At 44.3% G+C, this 16,685-nt stretch overlaps 2 protein-coding genes across 7 annotated transcripts in view; one reads left to right on the forward strand and one right to left on the reverse strand.

Annotated features, from left to right (window-relative positions):
- The window catches only part of TMEM255B (transmembrane protein 255B), a 110,424-nt gene extending 105,062 nt beyond the window's left edge, over positions 1-5,362 (forward strand). For 4 of the 5 annotated variants that reach the window (XM_084643805.1, XM_084643807.1, XM_084643806.1 and 1 more), the window contains one exon: positions 4,876-5,362. In XM_084643805.1, coding sequence (XP_084499931.1) covers positions 4,876-5,043 — 168 coding nt within the window. In that variant the 3' untranslated portion in view covers positions 5,044-5,362. Of the gene's footprint in view, positions 1-3,687; positions 3,755-4,875 lie in introns of all 5 variants that reach the window. The other variant, XR_014713640.1, reaches the window with a different exon arrangement.
- Positions 5,363-9,674: 4,312 nt separating this feature from the next.
- The window catches only part of GAS6 (growth arrest specific 6), a 75,330-nt gene continuing 68,319 nt past the window's right edge, over positions 9,675-16,685 (reverse strand). For both annotated transcript variants that reach the window (XM_084610100.1, XM_084610099.1), the window contains one exon: positions 9,675-10,238. In XM_084610100.1, coding sequence (XP_084466226.1) covers positions 10,087-10,238 — 152 coding nt within the window. In that variant the 3' untranslated portion in view covers positions 9,675-10,086. The remainder of the gene's footprint in view (positions 10,239-16,685) is intronic.

A 16,685-nucleotide genomic window follows, 5' to 3' on the forward strand; every position in this document is an offset into this window, starting at 1 on the left:
AGTACAGTGTAAAGTCAGCAAAGGCCTAATGGAAAGGAAGATCTTGTGGGTAAAGCTCAGGACTGGTCTTGGGGCCCTGAAGTCAGCTCCTAGCTCTGCCACTGACCTTAGGCACATCACTTAATTTCTGTACCTTATTTCCTTTCTACAGATGAGGAACCAATTAATAACTCTGTTCCTCGCAGGGGTGTTGTGCAGATAAAAATTAACTAATGTTGGTGAAGTGCTCAGATACTACAATGATGAAGGCCAGGAAAGTAAAGTAATAAGCACCACATAAAAGCCTGCATGCCTGAAAATGATACCCTACAATCTTAGAACTTCAGATTCTGAAAACTGAATATGGTCATTTAATTCACCACAATTACTCTTGTGTGTATTATAGACTGTAATGTGCTAGCGAGAGTCTAGTAATCAGGGCTCATTTTCAGCTGGCAATGGACCTATGACTTTCTAAAGATTATCATTAAGTTCAAATCAGTATGAGCTGGTGTGAGGAACAACTAAAAGATATGACAAAGAAAATAACTAAACTGAAGAGATGCATATTAAGTATTTAGTGTTCTGCCACATAAAAACCCCCTCACCTTTCAAAAATAAATGTCACTATTTTATCCAAAATTCTTCAATGTTTTAAAAAAAAACTACTTTATATTTTTCCTATATTGTTAAATATTTTTGGAAGTGTGTTCATTTGCCTTTTCATGACAATCAGAGGCAGGAACCACCTGCACACCAGGAGAGATCAGATACAAGCTTTAGCCTCCACAGATGAAAGCTATTAATCCTTCTGGAAAAAAACAACCTTGCTCCATGTATGAGATAATCAAATTGCTGTGTGGAGGGAATTAGTTACAGCACTAGTATAAAGGCTTATGTATGTGAGCAAACTCACGATTGGTGAAGATGTTCAGAGCAGGCTCTCTAATAATCATTTCCATTTTGGGACATTTTATAAATAATCTGTTCTGAAATGGCCAAATTCTTAGACATTACCCACCTCCACTACTGAGTAAATCTTTAGTCCTAACCCAAAGCTTAGCTCACATTTCCAGAAAGCAAAAATGACAGTTACCACCTACTGGTCTCCTTTTACATATAAACCTAATCAAATTGAGGGTGCCATGTTAGTTATTTGTATAGGCAGTTCTGACAATTTTGCTCATGTTCTCAGTCCCATTTTCAAAAGTGACGTAGGGCGAGATGTACAAAGGGATGTGGAAGTTGCAATGCTGAGCATTGCAGTGTCTAACTCCTCACCTCCACTTGAGGTGCCCAGGCTCCCATGCAATGAAAGGGGAGTTTTCTACCTCAGAAAGGGATCTTCAGAGAGCTGAGTTGGAAGCTGGCTCCACAGCAGGAGTCTAGTAGCCCGGAGAGTCATGGATCCTGCTGGCATTCTCAAGGCTTCCAGGCTCCTTGCTACAGGGCCAAGGCTCCCAGCTCATGCAGATACCCTTGAAGCCCTGAAGCCACCCAGACTTTCCAGGAGTACCTGCTGCAGAGTTTGGAGCCTAACAGTGATGCTGCCACCCAGGGGTTAGGGCACTAATGTGGGAGACACGCATTCAGGCAGAGCAGGGATCTGAAGTTGGGTCTCACACATCTTAGCTGAGTGCCCTAACCGCTAAGTCGAGACACACACACCTGTCTTTTGTGTGGGGCCAGACTCTGTGGGTGTGCTCAGAGTTAGAGGCCGAAAGAGACAGAGTTTCCATGGGTAGGTATATGCAAAGCCACCTAAGCACTAGGTGGAGTGGTTTGTGGACTTAGCCCTTGGGAGCTTAAGTAAGTCCCAGTGAGTCTCTATGAGACCTAGACTCACAAGGGATCCTCAAAGGTATTTAGGCACCTAACTCCCATTGACTTCTAGAGGCCTAAATACATTTGAGGATCTGGGCCTAAGTTCCTAACTCTGGAAAATGGGATTTTGACATGGGGTTAAATTATTAAAAGTGCCTGTCTCTGGTTGGTTAAGTAACAGCTAAAAATTCAGGGACTAGACCTCAGTCTACACTGCGCTAATCTCAACCGTGGAAGAGCTAGAGGAGAATCATATTGTTATAAAAAGGTAGAATGTTATTTTTGAAAACAAACTGTTAAACTGTCAATAAAAGCTCCTTGTTTTGCCTCTTATTTCCATATCCACAAGCAGAGACCAGTAAAAAAAAAAAAATGGTGACAGGGGAAGTTTATATTTTACACAGCTATAAGCCAGAGTTTTTTTATTTACTATGTTAGAGCTATTTCTAAAATTGGCTTAGAGCACAGTTTACTCTCTAATGCAGAGGTGGGCAAACTACAGCCCGCAGGCCATATCCGGTCCATGGGACTGTCCTGCCTGGCCCTTGAGCTCCCGGCCTCTCCCCCGCAGCCTCAGCTTGCCATGCCGCCAGCGCTCTGGGCAGAGGGGCTGTACGCTCCTGCTGGGCAGTGTGAACAGCCAGGTGTACTGTATTAAATTTCTCCCTGTAAGCATGGGCTACTTATGGCGCACAAGGACTGGCAGCTGTAAGTAGTACACTGTATAGGGCAATTTAATACACTACACTCGGGTAGGGAAGGCTGTGTCTCCCAACAGCCAGCTCCTGCCCCCTGAGAAATCTCCACCCATCCAACCCCCCCGCTCCCTGTCCTCTGACAGCCGCAACCCCTATCCACACCCCCGACCCTGACAGGCTTCCTAGGACTCCCACACCTATCCAACGACCCCCCCCCCGCCCCTTATCCAGACTCTTACCATGGTGCTCAGAGAACAAGGACTGGCAGCCATGAGTAGCACATTCCTCTGGGGAGCAGTTTAATACACTACATCTGGCCCTCAATAGTTTCCAACTCCTGATGGGGCCCTCAGGCCAAAAAGTTTGCCCACCCCTGTGCTAATGCTACAGCAGAGGCGGGCAAACTTTTTGGGCCAAGGGCCACAGAGGGATGGGGAAATTGTATGCAGGGCAGGGGGTTGGCGTACGGGATGCAGAAACTGGTTCAGGGCAAGGGATTGGGACAGAGGAGATGTATGAGGGAGCTCAGGGAAGTGGGTTGGGGTGCTGGGTGTGGCAGGGGTGCAGGAGGGTTGCGAGGTACAGGCAGGGGGCTTAGGGCAGAGAGTTGGGGGGCAGGATGGAGGAGGGATTTGGGCTCCGGCCTGGTGCCACTTTCCGAAAGCAGCTCCGGGGTGGCAGCGTGCCTACCTGCCCTGGCCCCATGCAGCGCCTCTCCAGGAAGTGGCCGGCACCACATCCCTGCACAGCCCCTGGGGCCCCACACCTCCAGGTACTTCTCCCATTGGCCGTGGTTCCCTGTTCCCGGCCAATGGGAGCTGTGCCTGCAGGCAAAGACAACACACAGAGCCCTCCCCCCCAGCCCCAGGGACATGGTGCCAGCTGCTTCTGAGAGCAGCACGGGGCCTGCAGCACTAAAGGGGGCAATCCCGTGGGCCGGATCCAGCCCACAGGCCCTAGTTTGCCCACCCCCACGTAGAGAGTAGAATACCAGATCTGAGATCCATGGTGCTGCTCAAAGGAAAAACTTACCTAGGTGCAATGGTTACCGGTATACCACTATTCTAGAAAATTATGGATGCTTTTTAAAATGTTAAGTAGCTGGGACAGTGGCATTTACTTGTCAGATTTTGCATTTCCCTTATCTTGAAAATAGCTTCTTTTTTTTTTAATTGAAAAATTTCAGGGTCTTTGAATCTGAGCACTTCAGAGCTGAGCACTCAACACTTCAGCTGATACCCTTCGAATGGCAGGTGATTAACATCTGAGGGTCAAGGATGAAATCAATGGCAAAACTCCTATTTAAAATAGTGTCAATGTGCCATTTTGTTTTTAAAAAAGTGGGTGAAGCATTAATTGTTGAAGATGGGCTGCTTTCCTCACTCCAGCCCAAGTCTAAAGGAGCTGGAGAATTACAGTCCAGTCAGTCATACGTCACACACACAGGGGCCATAAAATGGATCAGAGAATAGGCATCCTATACTGAAATAAGATATTGTGGGTCAGGTTGAACCTTACTTAAACTCTTATGACTTCTACCCCTCATTTAAAATAGCTGTAAGGTGGAGGTGTTTGGCTGTCTAAGACACAAGGGGCATGTGAGCCTGCCCAGTAATTTGGAGTGTGTGGGCAGAGGATTCCATGGTGGGGTGGCGGCGGGGGGGTGGGGGTGAGTGAAGAAGCACAAGAGCGACATGCAGACAGAGCTGGGAGCACAAGCCTGGATAAAGTCTAGAGAGCGCTTTTTTGGGGGTGGGGAGGTTGCTGGCTGAAAGAGGTTTTGGTATTGAGAACAAGGATGCTGTCCTGGTGTTTGGTTGGTCCTCTGTTCATGGAAATAGAATTTTGTACATTGTTTGTAGACAAACAAGAGTGCATCAAAGATACCAGACTCTACCACCCGTTTCTCCTCACAACTGCAACAATACACAGAGCTCTGAACTTTTGACTAACTTATATATATTATTATTATTACCCTCTCTTGATCTCAAATGCCTACAGCCCTAGGATCATTTCCAGGTAGCAATATGAATTTTAAATAAACAGCTGCATATCCCTTAAAGCCCACTCAGCTATACTGACTTACCAGGGGGACTAGAGCATCCTCTCTCACAAAAATAGTGTTTTATTAAGTTGCCTTGATAGAGGGTGAAATGCAGGCATAAAACTTATATGAAGACTAACTTAAGTGATAAGTGTCAACGGTCTCACAGTCACAGTGATAATGTGTGTGTTACCACCACCACAGGGATGTGCACCTTACAGATGCCTGAGAGGTTTAATGGTACATACCATACACATGTAACACAGTATATCTGCAAACATGTCTGTAATCCCTTACTGAAGATTGAATTTTTTCTTTGTTTAATTACAGCCTGCAAGCCATTTTCCAGCATCATCATCTACTGATATTTCTTTATCGGATGATACTCAGCCTCCATCTCAGTCCAGCTCAAACTATGGTCTCCCACCCAATGCCCCGCCACTATACACACCAACTTACTTCCTGCCAGAAGAAAAGCCTCCACCCTATGCACCCTAGAACATAGAATTACATTGTAACTGATTTTTTTTTAAAAAAAAGACATCTTTGGAAACACTGAGCTGCACAGGCAGCAGACTATTAAGGAAACCATTTTGTGTTCTATGATTGTTCTACTTTTAACCCCAACTCACTGTGAGCTAACCGGAATCCTGGAAACCGTGTCACCAGAGGAAGGTATCTGTCACCACACAGTTTGCATGTAGTCAATTGGGACATTATTGTCTGGCTAACATGAGCATGATTTTCTGTCTTAGCATAATACAGGATGACTTTTTTTTCCACTAGAAGAAACAAATAAAAAACACTTTGGATACGTGGTTCCATTTTCATAAACCAGTACAGAGTGATTTAGAACTATTATAGTCTGGTGGATACAAGTGGGTAGTCTGGATTGAAAGAAACCAGATTTTCTTTCCCTTATACTATTCAGTTAATAGCCCCTTTTTGGTAAAAATGTTGTTCCAATAAATACTGTGTGACAGTTATTGACAATAAAATATGCTGTGTTTGCATATTTTTACTGAACCTAAGTTGGTGTACACATCACAAGAAAGGGGAAGCAAAATTCAGAGGTCAAGATGCCACTTAGTATTGTCCTATTCTGAAAAGTAAGGTACAAATATAAAATTTTATTTGAACAGGGCTGTTTTAATTGTTTGAAATGTGTACCAGTCCAGCTAATGCTAATAATGATAAAATGTCATATCAGTGAGCTGGAAATTGCACCTTTAGCTAAATATTTAACATGTATATACTACTTAGTACAGTATTGAACTCTGTATTTTTCCATATACTGTAAAAGGCAGATGAGATGGTGGCAAATGATTCCTTTTCTAGTAAAAATGGAAACTAAAATGCTGTACGTTGACCTAAATTATTATATAAAAAGAGACTTGTCCAGTAGTTTTGAAGCTGCTGCAATGCATTAGTGAATACTCAGAGTATTCCTTTTTTGGGGGGGGGGGGTTTCCTAGCCAACCTCCCACTACAGAGAATTTAAAAATACATATACACACAGTAACTCCTGTGGAGGTAGCATCCAAAGGAAAGACATGATCTTGTACTCCCTCTACTGGATAAGTAGCAAGCACTATTCTTAGCTCTATGCTGCCATAATCAGTGATGACAGTGCTTAAACAAGGATGAAAATATTAATTCATGACCCCGAGTTGCTGATTCCTCCTGCAGCACCCCTAGGGCCTCAGTGTTCTTTGCCACACCAGGACTATGGAACAGCACAGGAAATGTAGTTTGCTCCATGGACCTACCTCATTGGGCAGCAATTAATCCAGTGCCACACTGGAAACTTAAAAAAAAAGTTTCCCCAACAGTCAAAGTGCAAAATGGGAAGGGAGACATATTTTATCCTTAAGCTTTTAAGCAGTTGTTACAATTAAAAAAAAATCTATTAAGAATATTAGATTGCTTTCCTTCACAGGATGTGAACATTTGAACAGCTGAAGTCACACCAAAAGATCATAAAATTATGTAGTAAGTTTCCATCCATCAATGAGTTTTCTATTGATGTACTGATGTACAAAAAAAAGGAATTCAATACAAAATATGAAACGTTATTCAAAATGCACCAGAGAAACCTACCTATTCAGTTCAGAATGGTTTCTTAAAAGGATCAGGGCTAGATTTTACCCCATTGAAGAAGGCCCAGGGAAATAACTTGCAGGAGCAAGGCAAGCAGAATTTTGGCACTCAAGCTAAAAAAAAAAAAAAAAAAAAAAATTTTAAGCAAGGCGGAAAGAAGGGTAAGTTACTTTCAAAACACATGAGCTAATGATTTTAGTTTATCTAAGTGCTTGGATTTCCATGACTGTATAACAAAGACAACAAACAGTTCAGTTCCTCAGTCACAAAATAAACTGCACATATATCCAGTTTTGTATAATGTGAATTTTGGCTGGTTAGAAGGATAGAAGACACACGGTGTGAACCTTAAGATTTAGAATGGACCAACACCATTAACTTCAGTGGTTTAGTGAACTATATGAACTGCTTCAAAAGGGAGGGTGGGGGGAAATGGAGATTTCACTTTTTCTGTATAATTGATTGAGGAGGAAGGTATGTCTCCTATTCTGACTTCTCACTGCTGCCAGTTAGAAAACAAAGGTATGTGGAAGAAACCAACCTATCACCTTCTCCCCCAGTCTGCGCACCACTGTATAGCATTACAGATGTCATCAGTTTAGAAATAATACACATTCCTATATTCTCCATATTTTTATACTGTAAATCATAACGTTTTGTCCACACAAAATAGGTGTATAAAGTCTTTTCACACACAAATAATTGGAGCAATTTTTGCATCAAAATGATGCATTTCCCATGTATGTCAATTATTTCAATTAACTTTTTTAAGCACAGTACGCTGTTACAGTCCCTTTCACATAATATCGAATGTGGAATTAAAGCACCACCTCATACCACAAAATTCTTATTTCCAGTATCCAAGATATTTCTGGCACTATAAATATAACCATTGGCATTAACAAAGGTTACACAGATTTGTGACTCACATATGCCACACAGCTATTTGTTTGGGAAGTACTGCAGGAATAACACAAATGCTAGAGGTGAAACTATTTTGCTAGCAGGTGCTCTTTGAAAAGAACAGTGCTTAAACTGGGTTTTGTTCCTCCAATGAGTAAGAAGTGTCAGATGTCTTCCAAGCGTGTGCTGTTTTCTTTAGAGCTACTTCAAGTTGCAAGGATGGGATATTGATGTAGGAAAAGACCTGAAATGACCAGAAAAACAATACAATAGAGAATCACCATAGGCTACGATACCTGTAGCATTCCCCAGTAAGGCTGAAAATGAGAAACCTGAATAAAACCTTTCCTAGGTCCTAATCATGTCACCAGTTGATCCATCATCATCTCCTAACAGAAGCAGCATCCGGAGTATTTGGATTTCCCTCCCCCCATTCCTCAAAAGGTAAGACAAATTAAATTATTACTGGTATACATGACCTATTCACCTTCCTCCTGTAAGCAAGTCTCCTTTTTCATTTACTTTTAGTGAATAAATATCCTTCAGAACTTTCATCTGGTCCCCTTTGAATGTGCATGGACTTCTGCTATTTGGCCTTCTTTAAAGCACAAAAGGCTTGATGCCTGACTCTAAAGCAGCAGACCTGACCTCTTCAGTCTTGCTGCATCACCCTTGACCGTCTGGCTCAGAGAACCAGTCAGTCTTGATGTTGCATTATCTAGTGGCTATATACAGTACAGTTGCCATAGCCCTCTTCCAAACACATTTAGCAGTAAGGATTTTTTTCCCCATGGGATACTTTATCTGGTTGCCCATCCTTTTCTGGGGAAAGTTCTATCTGAATACTTGGACTACAACTGTGGGCAAAGTTGGAGGTTATTAGGTTAATCTGTTGACTCTCTCTCTAGCTTTGACCAGGTAAAACACTGTATACAAGTGCTACAGAATATCTATAAAAATATTAGTAAACTTGGATCTGTGCCATACTGACCCTTGCAAGCCCCAGAAGTCATTTTTCTGACTCTATTTGTAAAATAATTTGTCACCTAATGAATCTAGAGTTTATTAAAAAAAATTCCTTGAACAAAAAGAAAATCTCATATCAAAATACTGGCATACCCAGTGTTATTTGCACTATGCATGAAATTCTAGCTGTACTCCAAGATATCCTTATCCATAAAATGTTTGAATTCTAACCATAACAAGATATTAATCACTCTCAATTTGTTACTCTAATTTGATGCAAAATATGGGCCAAGTGCTGCATGCTTTCAAGTGTCTCTGGAGAAATTCCAATCATCCTAAAATCCCCTGGATGACATCATCTCAAGAGATGCTCAGCACCTTGCAGGAGCTGTCCCCATGCTAGTAACCTCTCTGGAGACTAGCAATAGCTGAAAGTGAGTAGGCAAAACGGACACTAAAATTTGCACAGAGCCAGTGTGCAGCAGTGAGAAAGATAGTCTGATCTGCCTCAAACAGTGTTGGCAAAGCCTACCGTGTCTATCCTGAAGAGCCCTTACTGGTAAGCATGGAAATTCACACACTTTGTTCTCTTGGCACTCAACACTCTGGTGAATAAGCCCATACACATTCTCAGCCACACCGCTATTCAGCCTGGGTAGTTCACACTTAATCACAAAGCCTCAGTGCTCCTATAGGCTCATGGTGAGTGAGCCAGCCTAAAAATTAAGTAGCAAAAGTTACATCACTGCATGATATTCCCTGTTCTTGATATATTTTTCATCACTTGCTTCACTGATTACTGACATAAGACACTTTGGCTTCTACCTGAGCTAGGCTTTCCTTTTAATTGTTTCCTGCTGACCCAATTTTTCCTCTCACTTTCAAGTTCTCCATTGATGTAGAGCTTTTTCTAAAGGTTGTGACTGAACCTGTCATCTCTGGAGAGAGCATGTTACAAAACAAATCCTAAAAACCACACCCACACATCTCCCCCGCCACCTAAAAATGAGCTTGCTCGCTAGTCTAGAGCCCACTTACAGTTTTTCAGAGGCCAATGAACACACTAGTCACTGAAATATTAATAAAATGTCATCAGCTCTGCAAATCATCCACAGTCTGAAATCATAGCCCCAAGAGACAATCTCAGTGCAGTTAAGAAGTTTTATGTAAATATTTTATTTTCATATTTTGTAAATCAGAAAGCAATGATTGGTAATAAAAATAATACAGCAATATTATTTTTCTTCCAGTTCACACTGACATATTACCAGGTTTTCTGCATTACAGCTATCCATCAGTCTTTTTACAGTCTTAACATTCACTTTAGGTATCATCTTCAGTTTTGGATGATTAATCTTAGTCTTCTGAACTATTTACAAATATATTACAAACTCTAAACCTCAAAGCAAAGAAATATTTCAATAATCAATTTGACTCGTGAGGATCAGTAGCGCCTACATAACTTCAGTGTTGGAGAGAAACTATACACATAGTGCAGGAAGTCTGAATAATTTATGTCTTAAAAAAAGCATGGAAAGTTTTTTATATAAAACTTTTACATTGCAGTGGTACCTATTGACCAGTCTCAGTTGGAGGACAAGAATGTGATGTGATGTCACTGTGCTTGTAAAAAGCCTCATCTAAGTCCAGTGCCTTATTATTCATCTTCACAGTCATGCAACCATGGTAGAATGCAGTGACTGGAGTGGAAGTGACAGGAACATCTGTGTAAAAGCAGAAGAACATTTCTTTAACTTCCTTAAATTTCAATAAACACCATCCCTACCAAGTTTAGATGACTGGTACTTGGATTAATTCTAATACATTCCCATTTCCTCTCCCCCATTCTGTACCCTTCCTTTCCACCCTCACGGTAAGCAGAATGCAAGAACACTTTGTTTCATGTTAAGGGCCTTTTTCTGAAGGGACCTCACATAAGCTTCCATTTCTACACACACAGAAAGAGGTCACAGGCCAGATCCCCAGCTGGTGTAAATCAGCGTAGGTCCACTGACTTCAATAGAGGTATGCCAGTTTACATCAGCTGAGGGTCTGGTCCCACATTTTGAACATTAGACCCTCATTGCTTTTCCATTTCAACTTAGACTCAGACTTTAAGGCCAGAAGAGATCATTGTGATCATTTAGTCTGACCCCCTGCATACCACAGGCCACAAAGCCTCACCCACCCACTGCTGTACCAGACCCACAGCCCCTGCTCTAACAACAGATGCAGATTTTGCATCTGTTATTCTGGCAGCAGTGGCACTGGAATGGGGGGACTAGGGCCCTTCCACTTTTCGCCATGGGTCCCCCGCCAGGCCAGCAGCTGTAGCCCAGGCAGCAGGGGATGCCGCACCACAGACCTTCTACCTGCCCAGGGTAGGAGGCCTGAGAACAGCCCCCAGCCCAGGTCCCCATCCCTGGGCCCACCACCCAGGGCAGGTGGAAGTTCCACAGTGCCTCACAGCTGCCTAGCTGCGCATCTTTTAGCATGGCTGGGCTGCGGCGCTGAGGCCCCGTCCCCCAGCCGGAGCAGGTCGGCGTAAGAGCCACGCGGGCAGCTGTGGGGATCTGCGAACCAGAGTTCAACTCTACCTTGAATGGTCCCTTAAAATGTGCTGTCTAGTTATGCTAAACAATCTGTTCCACCCTGCACTGAGCTGTGATGCTGGAAGTACCTTTCCCAGACCGGAAGAAGATCTCTGCAGGGCTCAAAAGCTTGTCTCTCTCACCAACAGAAAAGTTGGTCCAATAAAAAAATATTATCTCACCCACCTTGTCTCTTTAATGTCCTGGGACAGACAGTGCTATAACTATACTGTATATTTCAGAGTAGCAGCCGTGTTAGTCTGTATTCACAAAAAAAAAAAAGGAGTACTTGTGGCACCTTAGAGGCTAACCAATTTATCTGAGCATAAGCTTTCGTGAGCTACAGCTCACTTCATCAGATGCATCCAATGAAGTGAGCTGTAGCTCACAAAAGCTTATGCTCAAATAAATTGGTTAGTCTCTAAGGTGCCACAAGTACTCCTTTTCTTTTTACACTGCATATAAAGAAGTTAATAACATTCTCTGGAAAGGAGCTGAAGACAATAATGCTTCCTAAATTAACATGATTATCACACCCTAAGAGAGCTTTAATGGTGTCAAGGTTCCTCCCCCACTCTGAACTCTAGGGTACAGATGTGGGGACCTGCATGAAAAACCTCCGAAGCTTATCTTTACCAGCTTAGGTCAAAACTTCCCCAAGGTACAAAATATTACACCCGTTATCCTTGGACTGGCCACTACCACCACCAAACTAATACTGGTTACTGGGGAAGAGCTGTTTGGACGCGTCCCTCCCCCCAAAATACTTCCCAAAACCTTGCACCCCACTTCCTGGACAAGGTTTGGTAATGGATCTGAGAACAATGAAAAAGCATTCAGTGTTTTACAAGAAGACTTTTAATAAAAAACAGAAGTAAATAGAAATAAAGAAATCCCCCCTGTAAAATCAGGATGGTAGATATCTTACAGGGTAATTAGATTCAAAAACATAGAGAACCCCTCTAGGCAAAACCTTAAGTTACAAAAAAGATACACAGTCAGAAATAGTTATTCTATTCAGCACAATTCTTTTCTCAGCCATTTAAAGAAATCATAATCTAACACATACCTAGCTAGATTACCTACTAAAAGTTCTAAGACTCCATTCCTGGTCTATCCCCGGCCAAGACGACTACAGACAGACACAGACCCTTTGTTTCTCTCCCTCCTCCCAGCTTTTGAAAGTATCTTGTCTCCTCATTGGTCATTTTGGTCAGGTGCCAGCGAGGTTACCTTTAGCTTCTTAACCCTTTACAGGTGAGAGGAGCTTTCCCCTGGCCAGGAGGGATTTCAAAGGGGTTTACCCTTCCCTTTATTTTTATGACAAATGGGCACACAGAAAACCTTTTATTCAATGCTCACTAGTGGCCATATAAATACTGAAACCGGAAAAAAGACAGAAATTTAGTACATGCCAATAGATTAGAAGAAAATTTTGATATTACTACTACTAATTTCTATAATTCTATCACCTAGCCTCCTTAAACACAGAGATTAAAAGGCAATAAAACTGTTAAATGAAAGCTTACTGAGATAAGTGTCCTCTTTCATGCCCTAAAGGCCACTAGCTAATCAAGTTGGTTGTGTAACAAAGTGATGAATTGCTCAAGAATGATTTAATCTCACAATGGCATGGGAATCTGGGTAAACCCCTCATCTCCACATCAAAGCAAGGATTAGATCTACAAGATTCTCCTATGACATTAACACTACTTCCCTGGAGACTACACAAAATCCAAACATGTTCTGCTTGGAGACACACAGGGCCAAATTCAAGGTTCGTGTATACTGGCATAACTCTACTGAATTTGGCAGCTTTAAATTTGGTCCACAGACTTTTGGGCTTCAGAGCAGATAGAGAAGCATGTGGTGCCCACCTGTCAGTCATGAAATGGGTTTACTTTTACATATCTTGTTTAGTTCTTTAAACAATGCCCCAAGCCCTAGCTACAGGGTATTTTCTACAGTGACCAGCTAAATTAGCATAACCAACTTTACTTCATGCTTTTCCCCATTTGCCATATTTAAAACAACAGCTTCTTAGGCTGGGGGATAAATCACCATTGGGGTGTGTCGTAGGAAACTAAACTAAACTCTAACCTCAGGAGAAACTGATTGAATACCTGATCTAGGGTAACAAAGGTAAGGGGGAAAGGGGCGATGGGCGGTGTAGGCACAGGATCAGCTGAGTGACATGAAGGGTGCTAGGACTTCTAAGATGGTATATAAAAATGAATTAATTTCATTGCATTAGTATTATATATGCAGCTCATTAGTAAAGAATTTCTAGTACTTCCACAATAGATCTTTTATAAATTGTGATGGATGAAGCTCAGAAAAGACCATTACCAGTTCTGTACCTGGTGTTCTTCAAGATGTGTTGCTCATGTCCATCCCACATTAGGTGTGTGTGCTTGCCACATGCACCAGTGCTGGAAGTTTTCCCCTCAGTAGTATCCGTAGGGGAGCAGCTCTGGTGCCATCTGGAGTGGCGCTTGCATGGTGCGGTATAAGGAGCACTGCCGGCTCCCCCAACCCTCAGTTCCTTCTTGCCAGAAACTCCGACAGTGGGGCAGGAGGGCAGGTTGTGGAATGGACATGAGCAACACATCTCGAAGAACACCAGTTACAGTACAGGTAATTGTCTTTTCTTCTTCAAGTGCTTGCTCATGTCCATTCCACATTAGATGGCTCCCAGCAGTTCCCATGGAGGCAGGTAGGAGTTCACGGCTGTGCAGACTGTAACACAGCTCTGCCGAACCCAGCATCACCTCTGGCCTGCTGAGTGATGGCGTACAGAGACGTGAACATGTGGACCAAGGACCACGTCGCGGCTCTACAGATGTCCCGGATTGGGGCGCATGCCAGGAAGGCCGCTGAAGACACCTGCACTCTAGTTGAATGAGCCCTGATGATTGGCAATGGTGGGACCTTGCTAGCTCTTTATGCAAGAGTTGATCCAGGTCTTTATGCAAGAGGTGATCTAGTTGGAAATCCTCTCTGAAGAAACCAGAAGGCCCTTGATCCTATCTGCCGTAGCAATGAAGAGCTGGATCAATTTACCGAAAGGCTTGGTACGCTCCAAGTAAAAAGCCAAGGTCCTCCAGATGTCCAGTGCATGCAGACACCTCTCCTCAGAAGTCTTGTGCGGCTTGGGACAGAACACTAGCAGAAATACATCCAGACTCACCCATGGAAGAAAGATACCACCTTCAGCAAGAAGGCTAGGAGGGCCGCAGCTGGACCTTGTCCTTATAAAAGACTGTGTAAGGTGGTTCCGAGGTCAAGGCCTTAATCTCTGAGACTCTTCTCGCTGACATCACTGCCACCAGGAAACTGACCTTCCAGGACAAGTAGGAAAGGGAGCAGGACTGTGTGTGCTGGTGAGCCTGGAGAGGACCAGGTTAAGGTCCTACTGCAGGACAGGGCCCATACCTGTGGGTAAAGCCTCTCGAGGCCCCTCAGGAACCTGACAGTCATGTCGTGAGGAAAGACCATCTGACCTTGGATCGGCTGGTGGAACGCAGAGATGACTGCAAGGTGCATTCTGATGGAAGAATGCACCAGACCCTGGTTCCTGAGCTGCAGTAAGTAGTCCAAGATGGAATGCACTGAAGAACGTGAAGTAGAAATGCTGTGCTCTGACAGCCAGCTTGGCCTCATCCACTTGGCCAGGTAAATTAGTCTCGTGGATGGCTTCCTATTTCCCAGGAGGACCTGCTGGACCTCCTCCGAGACTCAAGGTAGGGGTGTAGGAGCCAACCGTGATCCTGTGACAGCAGGTCCGGATGGTAGGGAAGGGGCCAGGGAAGGGCAACCGCCTTGTTCATGAGCATGCCAAACCAGTGCTGGCAAGGCCACACAGGGGCGATCATGATAACCTGTGCTTTGTCCCTCTTGATCTTTACTAGGACCTGGCTGAGCAGAGGGATCGGAGGGAACTCGTACATCAGACCCTCGGCCCATGACAGGAGGAAGGCATCGGAGAGGGAGCCCTTGCTCAGGCCCTGCCGGGAGCAAAACCAATGGCACTTTCTGTTTCGCCTGGTGGCAAACAGATCTACTTGGGGAGTTCCCCACCTCTGGAAGATCATGCAGGCCACCTCCAGGTGGAGTGACCACTCGTGGTGAGAGAAGTCCCTGCTGAGGTGATCTGCTGGGGCATTCCTGATACCGTGGAGGTAACAAACTTCCAGATGAATGCCGTGGAAGATGCAGAAGTCCCAGAGATGGAGAACCTCTTGGCAGAGAGCCAATAAGCACACTCCTCCTTGCCTGTTGATGCACAACATCGAGGCCGTATTGTCCATCAGGATTCTCACCACTTTGCCAGACAGGTGTGTCAGGAAGACCTCGCAGGCCAACCAGACCACTCTGAGCTCCTTGACATTTATGTGTAACGTTGTCTCCTCCAGGATCCACATCTTCTGGGTCTGGAGATGTCCAAGGTACGCCTCCAAACTGAGGTCCGAAGCCTCTGACACTAGCTCGACGGATGGAGCGGAACTGTCGAACGGGACTCCTTCCAGGACCTTCTTGTGACAGTCCAACCATTGCAGCAAGGTAAGACCCACCAGAGGAATGGTTATGATCTTTTCCAGGAGGTCCCTGGATTGGGAATAGGTTGAAGCCAGCCATTGCTGCAGGGAGCGCATGCGGAGCCTGGGATGGCGGACGACGTATGTGCAAGCTGCCATGTGGCCTAACAGGTGCAGGCACACCCTGGCCACTGTCAGGGGAAACACAGACACTTCTGCAATGAGGTCCGTCAGGGCCTGAAACCTGTCTAACAGCAAGAACGCTATTGCCTGGGTCGAGTCGAGCACGGCTCCGATGAATTCTATCCTTTGAACTTAAACTAACGTGGACTTTTTGTGGTTGACTAGTAGTCCCAAGGAGTGGCACGTGGCTTGTAGTACAGTGACACAGCATTGGACCTGAGCCTTGGAGTTGCCTTTGACCAGCCAGTCGTCGAGGCACTGGTAAATCTGGTTACCCCAATGCTTGAGGTAGGCCACGACTACCACCATGCACTTGGTAAACACCCTTGGTGCTGTAGCCAGGCCAAAGAGAAGGACTGCAAACTGGTAGTGGGCTGAACCAACTGTAAAATGGAGAAAGCATCTGTGTCCTGGGCAGATTGCTATGTGAAAGTGCGTCTTTCAGGTCAAGGGTCACATATCAGTTTCCTGGATCCAGGGAGGGGATAATGGAGGCCAGGGAGACCACGTGAAACTTTAGCTTCTTTAGGTATCTGTTGAGATCTTGCAGGTCCAGGATGGGACGCAGATCACCCTTGGCCTTTGGGATCAGAAAATACGGGGAATAGAAACCCTTGTTCCAGTAAGGAGGCCCAGCTGTAAGAGCCCCTGAACTTCCTGCTCGAGAAGACTCTTGTGAGAAGGGTCCCTGAAGAGAGATGGGGAGTGGAAGTGGGGGGGTGGAAATAAATTGGAGGGTGCCAGGAGGAAAAAGGAAAGTTGGTTGCAAAAAACTGGGAAAAAATCGGATCCAGGAAACAGACTGTAGGCTGCCCTCAGGTGTACCCTCAAAACGACTTTTTAGCTACTTGCTTGGAGT

Source organism: Lepidochelys olivacea (genome assembly GCF_965140295.1).
Source record: "Lepidochelys olivacea isolate rLepOli2 genome assembly, chromosome: 1".
NCBI classification, from domain to species: Eukaryota; Metazoa; Chordata; order Testudines; family Cheloniidae; genus Lepidochelys; species Lepidochelys olivacea.